The sequence below is a fragment of the Cyclopterus lumpus genome, chromosome 1 (assembly GCF_009769545.1).
Source record: "Cyclopterus lumpus isolate fCycLum1 chromosome 1, fCycLum1.pri, whole genome shotgun sequence".
In the NCBI taxonomy this organism is placed as follows: domain Eukaryota; kingdom Metazoa; phylum Chordata; class Actinopteri; order Perciformes; family Cyclopteridae; genus Cyclopterus; species Cyclopterus lumpus.
Window position 1 is genome coordinate 20,172,046 of NC_046966.1, and position 18,375 is coordinate 20,190,420.

General features: G+C 44.8%; 1 protein-coding gene across 1 annotated transcript in view; it reads left to right on the forward strand.

The window, feature by feature from the left end:
* The first annotated feature begins 4,968 nt into the window (after positions 1 to 4,968).
* fat1a (FAT atypical cadherin 1a) overlaps positions 4,969 to 18,375 on the forward strand; it is a 70,072-nt gene continuing 56,665 nt past the window's right edge. The window contains exons 1-2 of the mRNA XM_034537658.1: positions 4,969 to 5,179; positions 6,865 to 10,154. Of these exons, the coding sequence (XP_034393549.1) occupies positions 6,893 to 10,154 (3,262 nt within the window). The 5' untranslated portion in view covers positions 4,969 to 5,179; positions 6,865 to 6,892. The remainder of the gene's footprint in view (positions 5,180 to 6,864; positions 10,155 to 18,375) is intronic.

Sequence of the window (18,375 nt, forward strand, 5' to 3'; positions counted from 1 at the left end):
GATAAAAGCGTCAGCTAAATGACTGTAAATGTAATGTAATGTAATGTAATTTTGTAAAACCCTTTGATGGTGTCAGATTAGCTGTTTGCCTCTTTTTCCAATCCCTATGCTAAACTAAGCTAACCAACTGCTGACCGCAGCTATGTATTTGTCATACATTTGGGCAAGAGTGGTATCAGTCTTCTCATCTAAACCAGAGCAAAAAGATACAATGTCATACATAAGCTTTGGAGGTGCTGGTAGGCAGATTGTGTTAGTTTTTAACAAAGCGACTAGCTGTTTCCATTACTCCAGTCTTTAAAGCTAAGCTAAGCTAACTGGCTATACACTATGATCTGAAAGGGGAGTAGCCTCAATCCTCTCATCTAATGCTCAACAAGAAAGTTGATATCCAAAATATCAAAGTATTCCTTTTAATATTAATACAAATTTGCAAATGGCGAAGTGACATAGTTGCATCAGCAGTTTTGTATTTTGATAGTTTCACTCTTCAGAAGAAGAAAAAAATACAGCGGTGCCCTTTCTCTTCATGGGCGACGAGATGGACTTTGTTCTCAGGGTTTAATAAGGCGAACAATCTGTTTACAGTACATTTGGAATGCACTATTGTGATCCATCTGGGGACGTCTCCAGGGACGGACATCTTATTTGGCTTATGAAGCAGTGAATAACAAAGAGCCTCGAAATGCAACCCAGCCTGAGTCAAATGTAGGGTTTATGATTGGGGGGGGGGGGGGGGGGGGGGGGGGTATTGATTTCCCAGAGGACACGGCACAGGTTTTCATGATAACCTGAGAAGCGCACCGATCTATTATACCCATTTTAATCTGCAAGTGCATGTTCTCTTAAAGTAACACCACAGAATAAATAATGCAGTCATGTTTTAACTCTCCAAACAGGTTGCCCCAGATATTGCACAGTGTCTTCCTGTGTCTTTCTTTTTTTTTAGGTAATTACGGAAGCTTCTACAACCATGGGGCTTTGCTAAGATAATCTCCTGCTTTGCTTGAGGCAGCATGGAGTCTTTATTTTTCAGAGCACAGCAGTTTGTCTCCAGCTGCAGGGGCAATGTCAATTGTTTATTATGATTCCCTATAAATATCTCATGTCATTTTCTAAAAAAAAACAACAACAACCTTCCCACACTTAAATAGTGTTTGGTTACACTGTGCGATTTTGCGATAATCTTCTCTTTCCGCAGAGAGGCTCCATCGTAAGAAGCTCTGGGAGGGTCAGTGTCTTTACTCGAGGACACTACAGCGGGATGGATATTGAATTATTCCAATCTCTCTTACAGTTAAGCCTCAGGATTCAGATTCTACACAGATTGGAAGGTGGGAGAAACAGATACCTGGCTGCTGCGCTGCTGCAGGCACACTACAAATCATCTGTATCTCTTCCTGATCTCTCTCCAGTTTCAAGTTGCAGGGGAGCCTACATTAGTCACAGAGGGGGGTGGAGGGGGTGGGGGAACTCACTCAGCACATCAGTCCGTGCCTGTTCTTTACATCTCTCAAGACGATCAGCAGCGAATTAGTATGAATCTAAGTGGAAATTGAGCCTGCCGTGTGTTACATGAGAGTTTTACAGCGTGCTGCATACTCTCTTACATTCAGCCTTTTAGACTTTGAGGAGTGGAGCGCCTTTCGCACCAGCACGGCACAGGAAACATAACTGATGAGTCAGTCACCAAGCTGTCACACACTCTATGCACAGCCGGAGTGATGTAACAAGAAATATTATAAATCTCCAACAAAAAGTGCATCCTGATTTTCATGAAGTTGATGTAAGTTATCATTAAGGGGATTGCAGGTGTTCCGCCAAAGCAAACAGTTCACAACCTCCCCGTACATGCAGGGCATATAAGGCATATAAGGCGTATAAGGCGTTAAGGCGTTAAGGCGTATAAGGCGCTATAGGACCTGACCCCCAGCAGGCACGGGACTGCAAAACGCTCCCTGAGATCAAAGCATGGCATGGAGCAGCCCTGGGCATCACCTGACCTGAATTCAATTAAAGCTTTACAGGCAGATCAGAGGGAAGGCTAAGTGAGAGAAGGAGGAGACGAAGAAGAAGAAGAAGAAAGAAGCTGTATCAGGTCCTTACATTGTCTGGGACAAAAGTGGGAGAGAGATAGAGGGAAGACCAAGAGATGAGAAGGAGAGAGAGATGAAACGTTACACACTTGCTCTCTGACACACAAGCTCAATCTTTCCTCTCTCCTTCCGTCTCTCTCTCTCTCTCTCTCACTCCCACACAAACACAAATGCACACACATGCACACACACACACACAGGTCTCATTCGTTTACTCAGCTTGTGGGCAAATGTGACTTTAATGAGCCAGTGCTGAATGGACATTAGGCAGAGATCCTCACGCTGGACGGCCGGCTCCAGCAGCCCCTCTCTGCTCTGGCATTCTTTGGGGGCCACTTCACAGCACGGTGTCGAGTTTAGTTGTTAACCACATGTTCGAGGAGCTGAATGGAGACATTTGCCCCACTGATGATCATGAGTTGGCCGATCAGTATTAAAACTACCCGGGAGGGGTCCGTAAACGGAATGAATTGAGAAAAGCCATAGCAAATTGAAGAGAACAAAAAGAAATGGTTGCTTTATAATATATTGCAGGCAACCCACTGAGTTGTGCACGTGAGGAATGAGAGGCGAGTGACGTCAGAGCTGAAGGTGTAAGATCCTGGATGCCTTCAAGGAGATCTGATATGCTCCTTCTTTCAAAACCTGTGTTTTTTCTCAAATGACTTTGCTTTCAATAGAAGATAATTACAAAATAAAAAATAAAAACTGATTGATGTCTTTTTCTTTCTTTTTTTTAATGCATCAAATGATGCTGACGGATGAAATATGAATCAGGCATACCATTTACGTTTTTTGTTCATAATCAAAGACATCACTTTCCCCATCAGTTGTTAATGTGACTTCCTCCCCCCCCCCCCCCCCCCCCCCCTTTTTGCCGTCAGGGAGGACTGACGGCAAGAAAATCACGACTTTGCTATTTCTCCACTGCTTTGTGTGTTGTTTTTTTGGGGTGGTTTGCTTCGTCTCTTTTTGCACGCTCCTATTCGGATTACAGTATTTCCGACATCACCTGAAGGCAGCAACAGTATGCAACTCCACCTGCTCCCGTTTCTGGAGCAGAGGAGCGAGGACACCCGGAGCCCGCAGCAGCTCTACTGTACCAAGACACCGAGTGTGATGACTCCGCGGATCGCAGCGGCATTGGCTCCGCAATCTGTGAGCGACTAATCCGGGTTCTCTCGAACAGAAGCCAGCAGCTCCCTTGTCTGAGAAATGCTCCTCCAAAAGAGAAACTGACCGGATTTATGCGAAGTGAAGTTTGGAGAGCGGCATCCGGCGATCACCCAGGTGGTCTGGTGAGTACAGATTTGAGTGGTTTAAATTTTTTTTTTAAAAGAGCTAGAAATGACTCCTTCAAACTTTGCGCTCGACTCTGAGCATATTGTAAAGGGCGTTGAAGAGTATGAGTGAGTGTTTTATGTCCGACTCGTGCCAAACAACCAAAGCGCACGAATACGCACGCTTAGCGCACTCGAACGCACCTGCATACACACGTACATGCACACACACACACACACGCGCGCGCACACACACACACACACACACACACACACACACACACACACGCACTGGAGCAGTACAAGTTGACAAGTTGTCTAGCTGCATGAAGCACAGGCTTCTTCTGCAGGCGCACCGGCTGGATCGCTGCAGTCCGGGCAAGAGCAGTGAGACAGCGCCATCAATCGCTGTAGCAGCCACACTCCGGAGCGCCTGTGGAGGGGAGTGGAGTTGTGGGGTCTGGGAAGCAGTCGAGGTGTCTGTGCCTGAGGAGGTGTTGGTGGTGGTGGTGGTGGTGGTGGTGGGGGGGGGGGGGGGGGGGGGGGGGGGGGGGGGGGGTTTGATGGGATCAGCGCATCTTCTTGGCGCATGCACCCCCACCATCAGTCACCCTGGTCTACTGCCAACATGCAGACCCTGGGACGCCGCTGCTGGACTCGCCATCCTCAGCCCAACGCCCATAGGCTATTAAAAGACAATAACATTAGTGAGAATAATGAGGAGAAGATAATCCCCGGAATTGATGTTGAAGCACCTAAATTGCCGCCACACTCGCGAGGAACTTTGCATTTGCAAGTATTATTAGCATATTTGTCATCATCAGGGATGCCCTGAACTGCAAATGAGAGTTTATCCACCTTTTTTTTAATGCTGACAACAAAATTATGATGTGAATTTACGGGTTCTTTTATTTTTTTTCAATACACCGAGGCAACATTATTGTCTAATTGACACTATATAGTGTTTGTTTGCTCTCCACCAGCCTGGGGTCAAACTGATCTTCATCACAAAACAGCCTCATCACAGCACACACGTGGTTTGGGCTGCAGCTGAACAGGTGAATATCAGATTAACGTAAGAGTCCCATTTGGACAGGACGCAGGACTTTGTTGTATGTTGTTTTGTATTTAGGTCATTGTTATGGTAAGAAAAGATTGAGCTGGATAAAGTCAGTAAAAAGTCACATCATGGAGTCACATATTCCTAAATTTCATCTCACGGGGGCATCTTTCTGGGCAAAATGAGCCATTTGGGTAAAAAGAATAATGACAAAAATCAATCATTTAATTAATAATCATGTTTGTGGTTTAAGAACGATTTATAATTCCAGTAAAAAAAAAAGGGTGCACCTATAAAGGAAAGGCTCCCTTTTGGGGCCATCTAGGTGAAGTGGTGACCGCCAGATTAAGAATAATCTGATTTAGTTGGACCCTTTTTTGTGTGCCTTTTTTTTAATGTTCATAATGTATGTTGTAGTGAAATATAGGCTCCAATGCAGTGCCAGTAAATCAAAGCCTGCCCCTGGGTTCAGAGCGGAAAGGTTTTCATCCCGCTGCCAGCCGCGGTAAGTAGATCCGGACGTGCGCAGCGCGGAGAGATACGAAGCAGATCCAGTGTGGGAGAGAGAGAGAGAGAGAGAGAGAGAGAGAGAAAGGGAAGCGGCGAGGGGAACGAAAGCGGCTGCCTGGTGGTGGTAGATGGAGCAGCGGAGAGGAGGCAAGTCCACGTATTACCATGCCGAGATTTGGACTACATAAACTACATGCAAAGCCTCCAAATATACGAGAATAATAATAGAAGAGGTACGTGAATCGTTTGTTTTGTGTGCACTCGGTGCTCCTTCGGCATTTTGTGGAATAAAAGTATCATAAAAAAACATTAGTAAAAAAAGTTGAGATAGGTTAGCTCGGCTATTGTGAGCCGCCGCGGGTCCGTGAAAGCAACCAACCGCCGCTGCTTTCTTTACCCTCTTTTGGGGAGGGGGGGGGGGGGGGGGGGGGGAGTTTAGCCTCAGCGAAAAACTATCGGTTTAGTGTCGTTTTTCATAGTTTTTTTTTATTGTTTATTATTCGCCGCGGAATAAGTTTATGCGTTGTTTCCCGTTGCGTCGGGTGGTAAAGTGTGAAGTGTTTTCTCGAAGCAAATCTCTTGTTACTCCGCGGCACGGCGACCATCGCTCCGTGAGCTGAATGGCTTCAGTTGGGGGATGGGGGGGTTTGAAAAGAAGTAGTCTGCTGGCACCTAACTTACTTTCTTGAACTATTTTTATTTATTTTTAATTTCGTCGTTGTTTAAAACAGATATAGAGGGTGCAGAGAAACCACATTTATTATACGCTACACCTTTCTTTTGTGTCGTATGCGTAAAAAGAAAATTAAACCAGAAGTTTTATTTTTTAAACCTTTTTTTTCGTATACAATGCTCGCTCACAAGCAGATGGTTCTTTTGTACCTGCAGGGGATAGTTTCAGACTGGAAGGTTATTTCCTCGTTATGGTCTCTGTCACTTATTAACGCAACACACAACGGAGCATTAATAACTAAACCCGACTCGTTCTGACACGCCAAAAGTAAATGAAGTCGGTTTATTATACAGCGCGGACACGAGCACCGGCTCGCTTTTCATTTGTCTTTGTACGGACTCCCACGCAGCGCGAGACGCTGCAAAGCGGCTGTAAACGCATGAATGTGCAATTTTAAAGCCGTCTCACAGCCTTCTCCTCTGTCTGTGTGTGTGTGTGTGTGTGTGTGTGTTTCTTCTTTTTTTTAATTATCAGTGATTGGAGCTTGATGACAAAAGAAAGGAGCGCTCGCATTTGTTTTATAACAATAATAAATAGCTCGTCTTACCGGTAGAAGTTATTGTATTACGACATAGTTACTGCTGCTCGTGTTAATTACTCTGTTAAAAAAAATCCATAAGTGAGTGACTGCTATTGCATTTCCATACACGAGGAAAAAAAAAAAAAAAAAAAAAAGCAGGGAGAATTAAATGTGCATTGAAAATGTAAAAAGAAAAAAAAGAAGTCATCTTCAAGGAAAGATTTACATGTTGCATGTTCCTTTGGCCAGTTATGTCTCTTGAGCTTGTTTTTGGGACACGCTATGTTCCTCTGTTATGAAGTGCACATATTTGGCATCTGGCATTGTGCAGACGTGGGAGCAGGTCAGGCTTAGATCTCCGACTGGATGCTCCGCTTTCATCTTATTTCCACATGGAACCTATTTAGCAATTTATCAGCCCGGGCCGTCACTTCTCATGACATTTAAAGGAAATCTGGGAAAGTGCACAGTAAAGAAAAGAATACGGTTTCCGCCATTTAGACCATCTTTCCACAGGAGATGAGAGTAGAAAAGAGCGGATTTCATGTGATTTATCTTTTTTGAAATAAAGTTTCTTATATGTAATTACAGTTAGTTGTATGTACAAAATGCACTTGCATGATGTTGTGTTACGATACTAACAATTATATCTTGATTGTTTCCAGGTGGTTCTGTGAAGATCACGGTACGATAATGGGGAAGCGCTTGGTTTCACTGCTTGGGCTGCTCCTGCAGCTCCTCTGTGGCTGCGCAGGGAACCAACGGATGACGAGGGCCGCCTCCATGCAGTTCACTCTCTCTGTTTACAACGCCACCATATATGAGAACTCTGCTGCTAAGACTTACTTAGAGAGTCACACCAAGATGGGGATCTATATCGCAGACCCCACCTGGGAGATACGGTACAAAATCATCTCTGGGGACAATGAGAACTTATTCAAAGCAGAGGACTACCTGCTGGGAGATTTCAGTTTTTTGCGAATAAGGACCAAAGGAGGCAGCACCGCCATTCTGAACCGGGAGGTTAAAGACCACTACATGCTGACTGTTAAAGCTTTGGAGAGGAACACCGATTTTGAGTGTCGCACTAAAGTTAAGGTGCAGGTACACGACACCAATGATCTGAGGCCTCTGTTCTCGCCGACGTCTTACAGCATCTCTCTGCCAGAGAACACGGCCATACGCATGAGCGTGGCCAAAGTCACTGCAACTGATGCAGATATCGGTACCAACGGAGAATACTACTATAGTTTCAGGGAGTGGACGGACATGTTCGCAGTTCACCCAACGAGCGGCGTAGTGACACTCACTGGCAAGCTAGACTACTCTGAGACGAAGCTGTACGAGTTGGAGATACTGGCAGTAGACCGAGGAATGAAGCTGTACGGCAGCAGCGGCTTCAGTAGCATGGCCAAACTCGCAGTGAGGGTGGAGCAGGCCAACGAGCATGCGCCTGTAATCACCGCCGTGACCCTGGCCCCCTCAGGTGCAGACCACGACCCCACCTATGCCATTGTGACAGTGGAGGACAGTGACCATGGACCAAATGGGGAGATAGCGTCACTGAGTATTGTTGCCGGCGACCCCCTTCAGCAGTTCAAGGCCGTGAGAAGCAGCCCCGGGAGCAAAGAGTATAAAATAAAAGCGGTCAAGGATGTAGACTGGGACAGCCAGCCTTTTGGATACAACCTCACTTTACAGGCAAAGGACAAAGGCAGCCCCCCTCAATTTTCATCCGTTAAATTGGTACATGTCACGTCTGCTCAGTTCAAAGTGGGCCCGCCTATATTTGAAAAGGCAGTTTACAGAGTCAATCTGAGTGAATTTGCCCCTCTTCTGACACCTGTCACTATGGTAACAGCCTTGCCAAAGTATCCACAACTAAAGTATGCCTTTAGACACAAGTCTGACAAGAACAGATTCACAATCAATCCAGATACGGGCTTAATCAGCACTGCCGGACCAATCAATGCTGATTTTGCACCCCGGTTTGAGCTGGACGTGATCACGACTGACAAAAAAGCAGCAACAAAAGTGATCGTTGATGTGATTGACGTGAATAACAATGCGCCCGAGTTCCAGCAGACGTCTTACAAGGCCAGTGTTGATGAGAATGTACCCGTAGGGAGCAGCGTAGCAACGGTTACAGCCACTGATCTGGACAGTGGCGAGAATGGCTACGTTACTTACAGTATTACCAATATGACCCCTCAGCCGTTTGTCATCGACTATTTCTCCGGTGTCATTAGCACCTTAGAGGTCCTCAATTATGAGCTCATGCCAAGGATTTATAATCTCAAAGTCAGGGCGTCCGATTGGGGATCCCCTTACCGGAGAGAGGTGGAGGCATCCGTGACCATAACATTAAACAACCTGAATGACAATAAGCCCTTGTTTGAGAACGTAGACTGTGAAGTGACCGTGCCAAGAGATCACGGCGAGGAAGAGCAGATAACCACCGTGTCCGCCATAGACGCCGATGAGCTGCAGCTGGTGCGGTACCACATTAAAGCCGGGAATGAGCTGGATCTGTTTGAACTGAACCCGAACTCCGGCGTGCTGTCACTGAAGAAAACGCTGAGCGAGGGAGAGGCGGCTAAAGTGTCTGTTCACAGCTTACAAGTCATCGCGACGGACGGCGAACACGAGACCCGGCCGATGTTCATGAACATAACTGTCATCACGGCGCGCAAGCCGGTCCAGATAAAATGTGTCGAGACTGGCGTCGCCACCATGTTGGCTGAAAAGCTGCTTCAGGGCAGCCGAATCCACATGCAAACCGAGCCGGACGACAACTTAATGGAATTTCACTCGGTCAACCGTTACACTCCTCAGTTTGCGGAGTCTTTCCCCAGCGTTGTTGACGTGAAAGAGGACCTGCCCGTTGGGGCCCGGATTGTCCATTTAAGCGCCACAGACTTAGACAGCGCCTTCAATGGCAAACTAGTGTACGTTATTTCAGGAGGAGACACGGAAAGCCGCTTCATAATAGAAATGGAAACCGGTTGGCTTTTAGTGTATTCTCCTCTTGACAGGGAAACAACAGACCAGTTCACCCTCAACATTACAGTGTATGATCTTGGCATACCACAGAAATCCTCATCACGCCTCTTGGGCGTTAAGATTCTAGACGCCAACGATAACAGCCCTCAATTTTTGCAAGATTCGTATTCAGTCGAAATAAGTGAGGGCACGCCGGTCGGGACGGAAATCATCCAGGTGGATTCAACAGACCGAGATCAAGGAGATAACGGAGTCGTGAAGTATTCAATTTTGGGGGGCACAGATCATTTCGCCATTCACCAGGAGACCGGCGTGGTGACCGTAACAAGGCCGCTGGACCGCGAGCTCCATCCCGTTTACGTCTTGAAGATCGCGGCGCGCGACCAAGCAGCGAACGAGCCCCAGTTGGTGTCCACAGTGCCGCTCAAAATCACCCTGGAAGATGTGAACGATAACCCACCGAAATTCGTACCCCCTAATTACCGCGTGAAGGCGAGGGAAGACCTTCCCATCGGTACTGTTATTATGTGGCTGGAGGCCCACGACCCCGACACCGGGCCTTCCAGTCAGGTGCGATACAGCCTCATCGACAACGGGGACGGGAATTTTGAAGTAGACAAACTCAGCGGTGCCGTGCGGATCGTGCACAATCTCGATTACGAGACGAAGCAGGTGTACAACCTGACGGCCAAAGCGAAAGACAAAGGGAAGCCCGTGTCCCTGTCGTCGACCTGTTTCATTGAGGTGGACGTGGTGGATGTGAACGAGAATCTCAACCGACCTTCGTTCAGATCGTTTGTGGAAAAGGGATTTATAAAAGAGGACGCACTTGTCGGGACTTCGGTGATGACCGTATCTGCTGAGGATGAAGACAAAGAACACGATGGAGAGATTCGTTACTCCATTCGAGAAGGATCCGGCCTGGGGATATTTACCATCGATGAGGAAACTGGTGAGTGTCTTCTTTTTTTCTCAGTGTTACTACAGAGCTGTGTGAAGCTGATTGTTTATATCTCGGGGGGAAAAAAGAAGATGCATCAGTTTGAAGTCATCTGCATGAGGAAAGTTTTATGCAGCTGGAGTTTATTCAGTTAATTTCACTGTGTGGAACAACGAGGTAAGGGAGTCTTCCAGGAGACGGATAGCATTCCTGATTCCACTCATTTTTCCTCTTTGGGATAATTGTTGACAGGAACAGATGGACCAGCTGTCTCTCAGATCTGTGTGGACATTCCTGAGTAGTTGCTGTAGTCTTAAGATGATTCTAAGTGGTTTCACCTCCTCTTTCTGCAGCTATGCTCTCACTGTATTTACATATACCATTTTAAAATACTATCAATTTGGGAAATTATCTGTTGGACACAAGATATAAATGTTCTAGTAGCAATGCCTTCTTTTTATAACAGCCCATTTTCAACATTGTACTGAGGGCATGATTTGCTTGCGGGTTCTTTATTATGTTGCAGAAGATATGTTAACACTTGCTCAACTGCCCAGAATGATTTTAACAGCTGACTCAAATTAGCTCAAAATAAGCAGTCTGGAATTCCTTCTCAAAAACCTAACAATCACCTGATTTAGATGTTTTGGGCTTTCTGCCCTCCTTTTTTGAAGCCTGGCAACCATATTCTCAGGTGGCTTAATGTGACTTTTTTTCCCTTATTTGAAATGAAATTCCTCTGCATTATACATATTTGATGTCTAAATGAGGCAGTGAAACTTAATGCATAATACATTGATTTCTCTTGGCACATGTAACCTCAAAGGTTATATAAGAGAGCTGGAAATGTGTTAGTGTGCTGCTGGCTTTAAACTGTTGAAAAAGTGTGCTTTTATTTTTAGTTCAATGTTTATTAACAGTCAGATATATGTGAATTATTCAATAAGTTGACAGGAAGTCTCCTCGGTGAACCTGCTGGGAAATACTTTCTTCTGCCTGGCAAATTTAGCAGGAGGAGACAAGCCTTTATGAAGGATCTGTCCTCCAGGGCGTTGTGTGTGTGTGTGTGTGTGTGTGTGTGTGTGTGTGTGTGTGTGTGAGCGGCGGTGTGTTTGTGATTGTGTGGCGGAATTCTCATTTGTAATAAGATTTTGTTTGATGAACAGACGCGCTGCGAGCTTGAACTAGTCACTGTATATGTGCCTTCTTTGCAAGAATTACATGTGCTCTTCTTGCTATTAAGCACTTAATTGACTGTAGTGGAAGTTGTAAATTTCGCAAGGAATAGTGCAGATGTAAGATGGATTGCAGTACTACAGCATTAGTCTGGAAATGGCCACAAGCTGCCCGGCGCCTCGTCCATGTCCAACTTAAAATCCTGTGTGGGGTGCAGAGTCATGGAGCCTGGTCTGATCTGCTACTTAATCCCAGAGACCCTCATTAAGTGATTATCAGGAGGTGCAATGATAGGATTGTCCTGGGTTGGGTCCTGTCATTATGGATTACATCTGAGGTCAGGAGACAAACTAAATACAGCCACGGTGGTAATGCCCCTCCTATGATTTCACTAGACTGAAGGCTGTGGTTTTGCAAGACCGTATGCATTTAGAATGTTTTGCTTCTAAAAAGGAAAACAGAAGTGCGGGTGCACAGCCCGCCGTTTATTCCACGCTGCAGCTGCACGTTGTGAATCTTAACCAGAATGTTTTTTAGAAAAAACGGTTCCAAATTAGGAAAAAGCGGTTGCGTGGAACAATGCCAGGAGCCGCACACCTCCAGTCATGGAATTTATTCTTTTCGTAGGGTGGGAAGCTGTGAGGGTTTACGCCGGTCTAAACCAATGCAGTTGTGTTTGCTCCCGAGTACAGGATCAGTTTGTTGCATTTTTATTTATTTTGTTATCTACGTTGTAGTGTTTTGTTTTGTTCTTTCGCCACAGCATAAATCTCTATTCTCTCAGCTCTTCCGCTACAGTCGCATCCACAATAACAACAATACTACTTTGCGGCTTACAAAGTGTTGCTGTGAAAAAACTTTGTGGCTGCCGACGCCAGAAGACAGTGAGTGATGCTCCGAGAGTAGGTGTATCTAACAAATCTGAACAAAGCTTTGTATTTAAGAATAGCCTTGCTATCCACTTGACTGACGTTCCCACACAGGGAGCGGGCAAATCATTTTTGTCTGTGAGATATTGCAATTGGATTGTGTGGTGTCCATCATTGCTGTTTATAGCATTTATGGTCTTTTCATTTGCAATTCCAAGTAAACGAAACTCTTTTTATGCGAGCTCCTTCTCCGGATATGGTTCCTTTTTTTCCTCTCTGACTGCTCAGGGAGTCCATGGCAACTGTTTGCCCAGACATTCTCTGTGTTATTAAAAGCTCTGTGGCCACTGGCCCGGTGCCATCTTAATTTAAACGTACTCTTATCAAGACTCCTTTCCGGGCCCCTTCCCATGCTGTTGACCACATTTACCAGTCCTCGCTTTAATCTGAAAAAAATGTGCTCATCGTCGGGTGTTTTTTGACTGACGGGGACGTAAAAGTAGTCGGAGCAACCAAACTGAACTTTGATACACTGAAAGCTTTCCAAGTGCTTTTGTTTAAAGGAGCGACATCCAACATTCAGAGCAGTACTATTTGCTGTGAAAAGATATGGAAAGAAAGTCACTCTTCCTTTGTGTGTCTTGTTATCCAAGCTTCTCCTTGTTTTGGCTGCTTTTAGTGCACGTGAGGGTGCACCACTGGCTTGCTCACGGCCGGTTACAGCCAATAACGCTGTTAGCAGCGCCACGAAATCATAGCACCCACAATCTGGTGAACACTGTTAGCTTCGCCAGCACGTTTGTCGTAGTTTGTACTACTCCAAATCTCTTATTATGCACCGTTTTAAGATATTGACCAGCTTGGAGAGTGGGCCGAAAATAGCATTATTATTTATCTATTAAATATTTCCATTGAAGTCCAGCATTATCTTTTAGCCTGTGGTGTAGTCAACCAATTTCTGAGAAATAGAGTATTTTGAGTCTCCTCCCTCCCCACCATTTTTTCTTTTTCTCCACCATTTTGTGCTGGGGAGGAAGCATACACCTAACTTGTCGGGGCTTGTAAGCTAAGTGGCTAGCAACAGATCTACTTGTTTGGGCCCCAGAGGTCAACAGATAAGGATTTTCAAGGGTTTGTGCCAATTCTGAAAAGGTAAGCGTTGCAAATGTCCGCTCTTCAGAGAGGCTTTGCAGATATTTTAAAAGTTGCTTGGACACTGACCCTCAGCCGACAGTATGGCTGCAGAGTAATCCACAAGCATACTGTATGTGTATGTCCGGACTGAGGGCTTTAACTCCTTGTGCAAAGTCCAACCATGATGTCACTCTTGTACACATACTGTAAAAGTTAGGATCAGTAGAAGAGGTTTTAAAGAAACGAAGTATATAAACACCACCAACAGTTGCAGTATTGTTGAGGTGAATGAATATTTCCACATTCCAGAGCTGGTTGTGACACACTCGCAATAAAACAGTTGTTATCATGAGGAACCAAGTCTCCACGCCTTTAAGTACATCTGACTCACGTCCCCCCTGACGGCCTTCAGACATCACGCAACAGCCAACAGATACAAAAGGCGCATGTGTGTGTGTGTGTGTGTTTCATTTTTATTGCCAATAAGTAACTCTCTTTTCCATTTCATTACTCTGGGATGACTAAGGGAGATTGTGCGAGTCAAGACACTGCGCCCTAATTCAATAGCTCAGGTCGACGATTGAGGGAAATGGGAACTTCACAGAAAGCCTTTTTGGTTCGGTGAAACTAGCAACTTCATCTCAGTCTGCAGTGTGCAGGTGATGTTGATGAGAAATTCCTTGAGGTTTTTGGGGATTGATGGATTCTGGCGAGCCACGTCACTCAATAAGCTACAGTTCAGGATATTTGGAGACAAACAGTTATTAAATTAGCCCCAGAACATTAATATGAAATGGGTTGTATAGTGTGAGGGAGGAATGATGACACAAAGTAATACACATATATTATTGTATCTTCTGTAGATATTGAATTGTGTTAACGTACGTGAACATTAGGAGTGTATGTAGATATCGAGAGGGATCAGCCTGTCTTGGATCTATTTTGATACAAGTACATAAGCATTTTATGCATTATCGTCCAAATCCTTGAGTGAATATCCGCTAAAGGAAGGAGTAACTCAAGGCTAATGGCACGGAGCTATTGTCGTGTCTCAGTTTGAAGTGAAATTATCCTGCGCACAAGGTGACCAGAGCAGAGAGCGTTCAGATGAGATGCAGAATGCCGATCGCATAATGTAGGCATTGCCCTTTCTTGTTGGATAATATATGCATTGCCCTTTCCCTCGAGGCTGTTTGCAGCCTGTGCTGTAAATGCGTTCCTTGTTAAAGCAAATGAAAATGTTTGATGCATAATGACAAAGTCCCGTTAGTGCGTTTTCCATTTCCACCCAAAATAAAATTGCCAGCCCTTCACTTCTTTTTCCCACCGTCATCCACTTAAAGTCAACAGATTCTTGACGATAATGAAAAGACACACGCTCGTCGTGTTTGTTTATGGTCTGTCTTTCTGGCATCACGCGTAGTTTTTTGTTTTAAAAGTGAGGACCGTTGCTCTCGGGTTCCCGTTACAGTGCCGCCGCGTTAAGATAAAAGTGGGCATGCAAAGTGGCACATGAGTCCGAGTAAGTCTTTGCTCGGGTGCCGTTACTGCGGAGACGGGACCAGGAATGTGCAGAGGGGCAGAGTCGACTGTAGGTTGCTAAATGAAAAACACGCTTAAAAAGTATGTTGTTCTCTCAGTCCATTAAATCTTTTTAAAGAAACTTGTGGCGGCCTTGTGCCGAGGATGTGCTCCAGTGTGTGTGTGTGTGTGCGCGTGTGTTAATTATTGTCTTGCTAACGCTCTCATGAATTAGAGCTTACGGCCTCCTTCTCGGCTCCTAATGTACTGTGGATGGCATGGCAGACTTTACACTTTCAAAGCAGTGTTTTTCTCAGTGGGCCCCTGAGGGACATTCAGAACTCCATAATGATGTTATGCGCGTTTGCTTATTTAATTTAGTAAAATGTAACATTAAACCGTTTCAGATTGTTGTTATTTAATACGTAAAGCCACGGGTGCTAAAACAGAAGCACTGCCTTAAACGGCATTGCATGGCATTGTGTAGTACACACAGCAGTGATATTTTAAGATTAGCATCTTCCACACGGACACATCTGAGAGCATATATTGGCCAGGGGCTTTCGCTGCTAAATTAGGGCAGAGATGTACGAGATACTGACATGCTCTTATCCTTTTTATTCAAATTTCAGCAACTGTTTGTATTTAGAGACAATTTCACGGTGTCTGGGCACTTGGCAAGGGACGGTGCTGACCAAAAATACACTCAGGCGCAGTGGAGTGGGCGTCGTTAGATCGCCATGAGCACAGGGAGACAACAACATGACATAAGCCTGTGGATTCTGTGAGATATTGCTTCTACCTTTTCTTGCCGAGAGACGGACGAGACGATCGATACCACCCATGTGTTCAAATGATTGATGGGAAGCTTCTGCCATCAGTCGGTTATCTTAACTTAAAGACTGAAAACGGGGGGGGGGGGGGAGACTCCTACCGGCACCTCGCAACCTCGTTGATTATTATGTTATGTCTTTTTAATTTAATTAATTTTAAACAAAGTGTAAAAACGTCCGGTTGTGGCTTCACGGGGGAGTTGTTTGGTGTGATTGTTTTTTGGCTGGATGTTTTGGATGCCAGTTATAACCATGAGGTTGCCAGGCAACCAGGAGACAATATATATATTGAGTTAATTAGTAAGCTTCACAGGTGCTGGTAGATAGATTTTGTTACCGAGGTTAGATGTTTCTCCCCTGTGTCTGTTTTTAAGCTATAATAATAGTGTTTTGTTGTGTTCAAGAGGTATTGATCTGTTCGTGTTCTGATTGGGCTCAGCTCCATGGACGGGACGGCCATTTCCTACCCAGTGCTGTAGAACCTGGAGAGATGTCATGAATCACCACTCATGTGAAGGGGAAATTGTTTGCTCTCAGCTCAAAGTCTACATCCTCCTTTGGGCCAGCTGGGGTTACCATGTACAAAGGGAATATAGAGAGAGATGTATAGTGTAGGAAAATAGAAAAATATGAATGAAGACGGACCTTGTGTTTTCCTCATTGTTCCCAGAGGCACAGCCTGAGATCTCCTCTGGGCTAGGAGGTATAGTAAATGCTCCTAAATAATACTGGTATATTGAATCAAGGAGTATTGCTATGAGACCTGTTCAAATGAAAAATAATCAAAAGAATGCCGTTCCCAGCAACAATGGAGGCTTTGTATCGTCAGCTAAGTCCCAAAAAGCTATCTCAACTGGAATTAATAGGCAATTTTTTTAGACGGGGAAAGAAAACCCCATTCAGACATGCATCCCAGACATGTAACAAGTCTATGAAAAGATTTATTTCAGTTTCTTTCCAGCGCTCGCAGTCGGAGCACAAATAAATGACTCGTGCTTTCTTTACATTCTGGCATTCACGTCATTTGGGCAACTTGCCCAAAACGCCTGTGTGGCAATATTAAGAAGTCAAATTGTTCTTGTCTTTCCGTTTACATTATGGTTAATCAGTACCGGCTGTAAAGAAAAACGTACGGAAAAACCTATCGCACTACAGAGCTATCGGAATTGTTGTGAAACGATCGAGCTCATCTTAGTTATTTTTTTCAATTAGTCGATTCATCTAATTTTTCACTGCGGCTTGTTTCCGGGGAATTCATGCTTTGACTTGTGGCGGCCATTATCGCGCCGCGCCGCCGTTCTGTAATCCATGTCGTTTACTTCCGGCAAAACGCCTCGGCCCTGTTAAGCACCATGTTCCCTTGAGCCAGCTGTTGACTATTCCTCTGCCAGTGCTGCCAGTACACAGCGTGCACAATGGGGCGTGAAGTGGAAATGGCTCACAGGCTCAATAGTCCGCGGTATTGAAGGAGATAAGATGGTCTTTGTGACACTATCACCGTTCTGATTATCTCCGTCCTAATGGATCATGACCCCCGTGTAACCTTGAGTCACAACGGAGGAACGAATGACATAGAGAGCTATGTCACTTACTGCAAGCCCGTTCATAATACATGTTCAGTGTTACATTTAAAAGGAAAAAGGAAAAGTATTGCTCAAATATTCCGCTCAGTTCAAGCTAAGTTATAACAGGTGTTTGCGACACATTGACAAGTGTAATGGTTTTATAGTGAAATACTTTTAAATTAAACATTAGCTTGCTAAAATGCAAATAATAAAAAATAAAAAAACTGCTGCTAAATAGTAATGTACACTGGGAAGATTTAACATGAATATATGTTTTTACTTATATTTCACAAATAATAACTCTTCTAACATTAGCTTGGTTAAAATAATCCATGCATGACTACTACAACCACTTTAAAAAAAGTACTTATTTCTAGTAGTACTAGAACTAGTAGTTACTAAGAATTTTGGAGGGGCACAACATCTTTACACACAAACTTAGTAATAGATTCACATTTATTTTCTGCAACCCAGTCCGCACATTTATTTTCCTATTTACAGTGACTAGTTGTTTTTTTGCCTTTTGACTAACACTAACCCCTTTAATATATTGCACTTTATATTATGAAATCAATGCTTCAGGCAATGATTTGAATATACAACAACAAAACAATCTTTTTTTGCCTCTGACCATACTTTAGACCTTTTTGAATTTAAAAAAAGGTTTCAGGCATAAATTCCAACAGGCTCGACGTCTTTGAAACGCAGATCTCGGCTACAGATGTCCGGGATGATGTGATATGTTTAGTTGCTGAGCACCAGAAAGCTTAGCTTTAGACTCTTTCTATTGCACTTGGATCTACACCGCGATAGTGGAATTTGAAGCATTTTGCCGGGGTAGTGGAGAGAGAGAGAGAGAGGGGGGGGGGGGGGGGAGGGAGAGAAGGGGGGGGGGGGGGGGGCAGAGAAAGTTTATGTAAGCATGTGAGCGAGAGGCCTGAGAAGGCCGAGGAATGTGGGGAAGGGGTGAGCGGACTCACCGGAAAGGTAGTTCAAAGCAAGCTCCCCCCCCCCCCCCCACCTGAGTTTTCAACGGCAGACATTAACGAGGAAGACCTGGAGTACGTCAAGCCGCCGGCACGTAATCACAACATTTTGACAGAGTGGCCGAATGCAGGCTTCCAGAGTTCAGGCA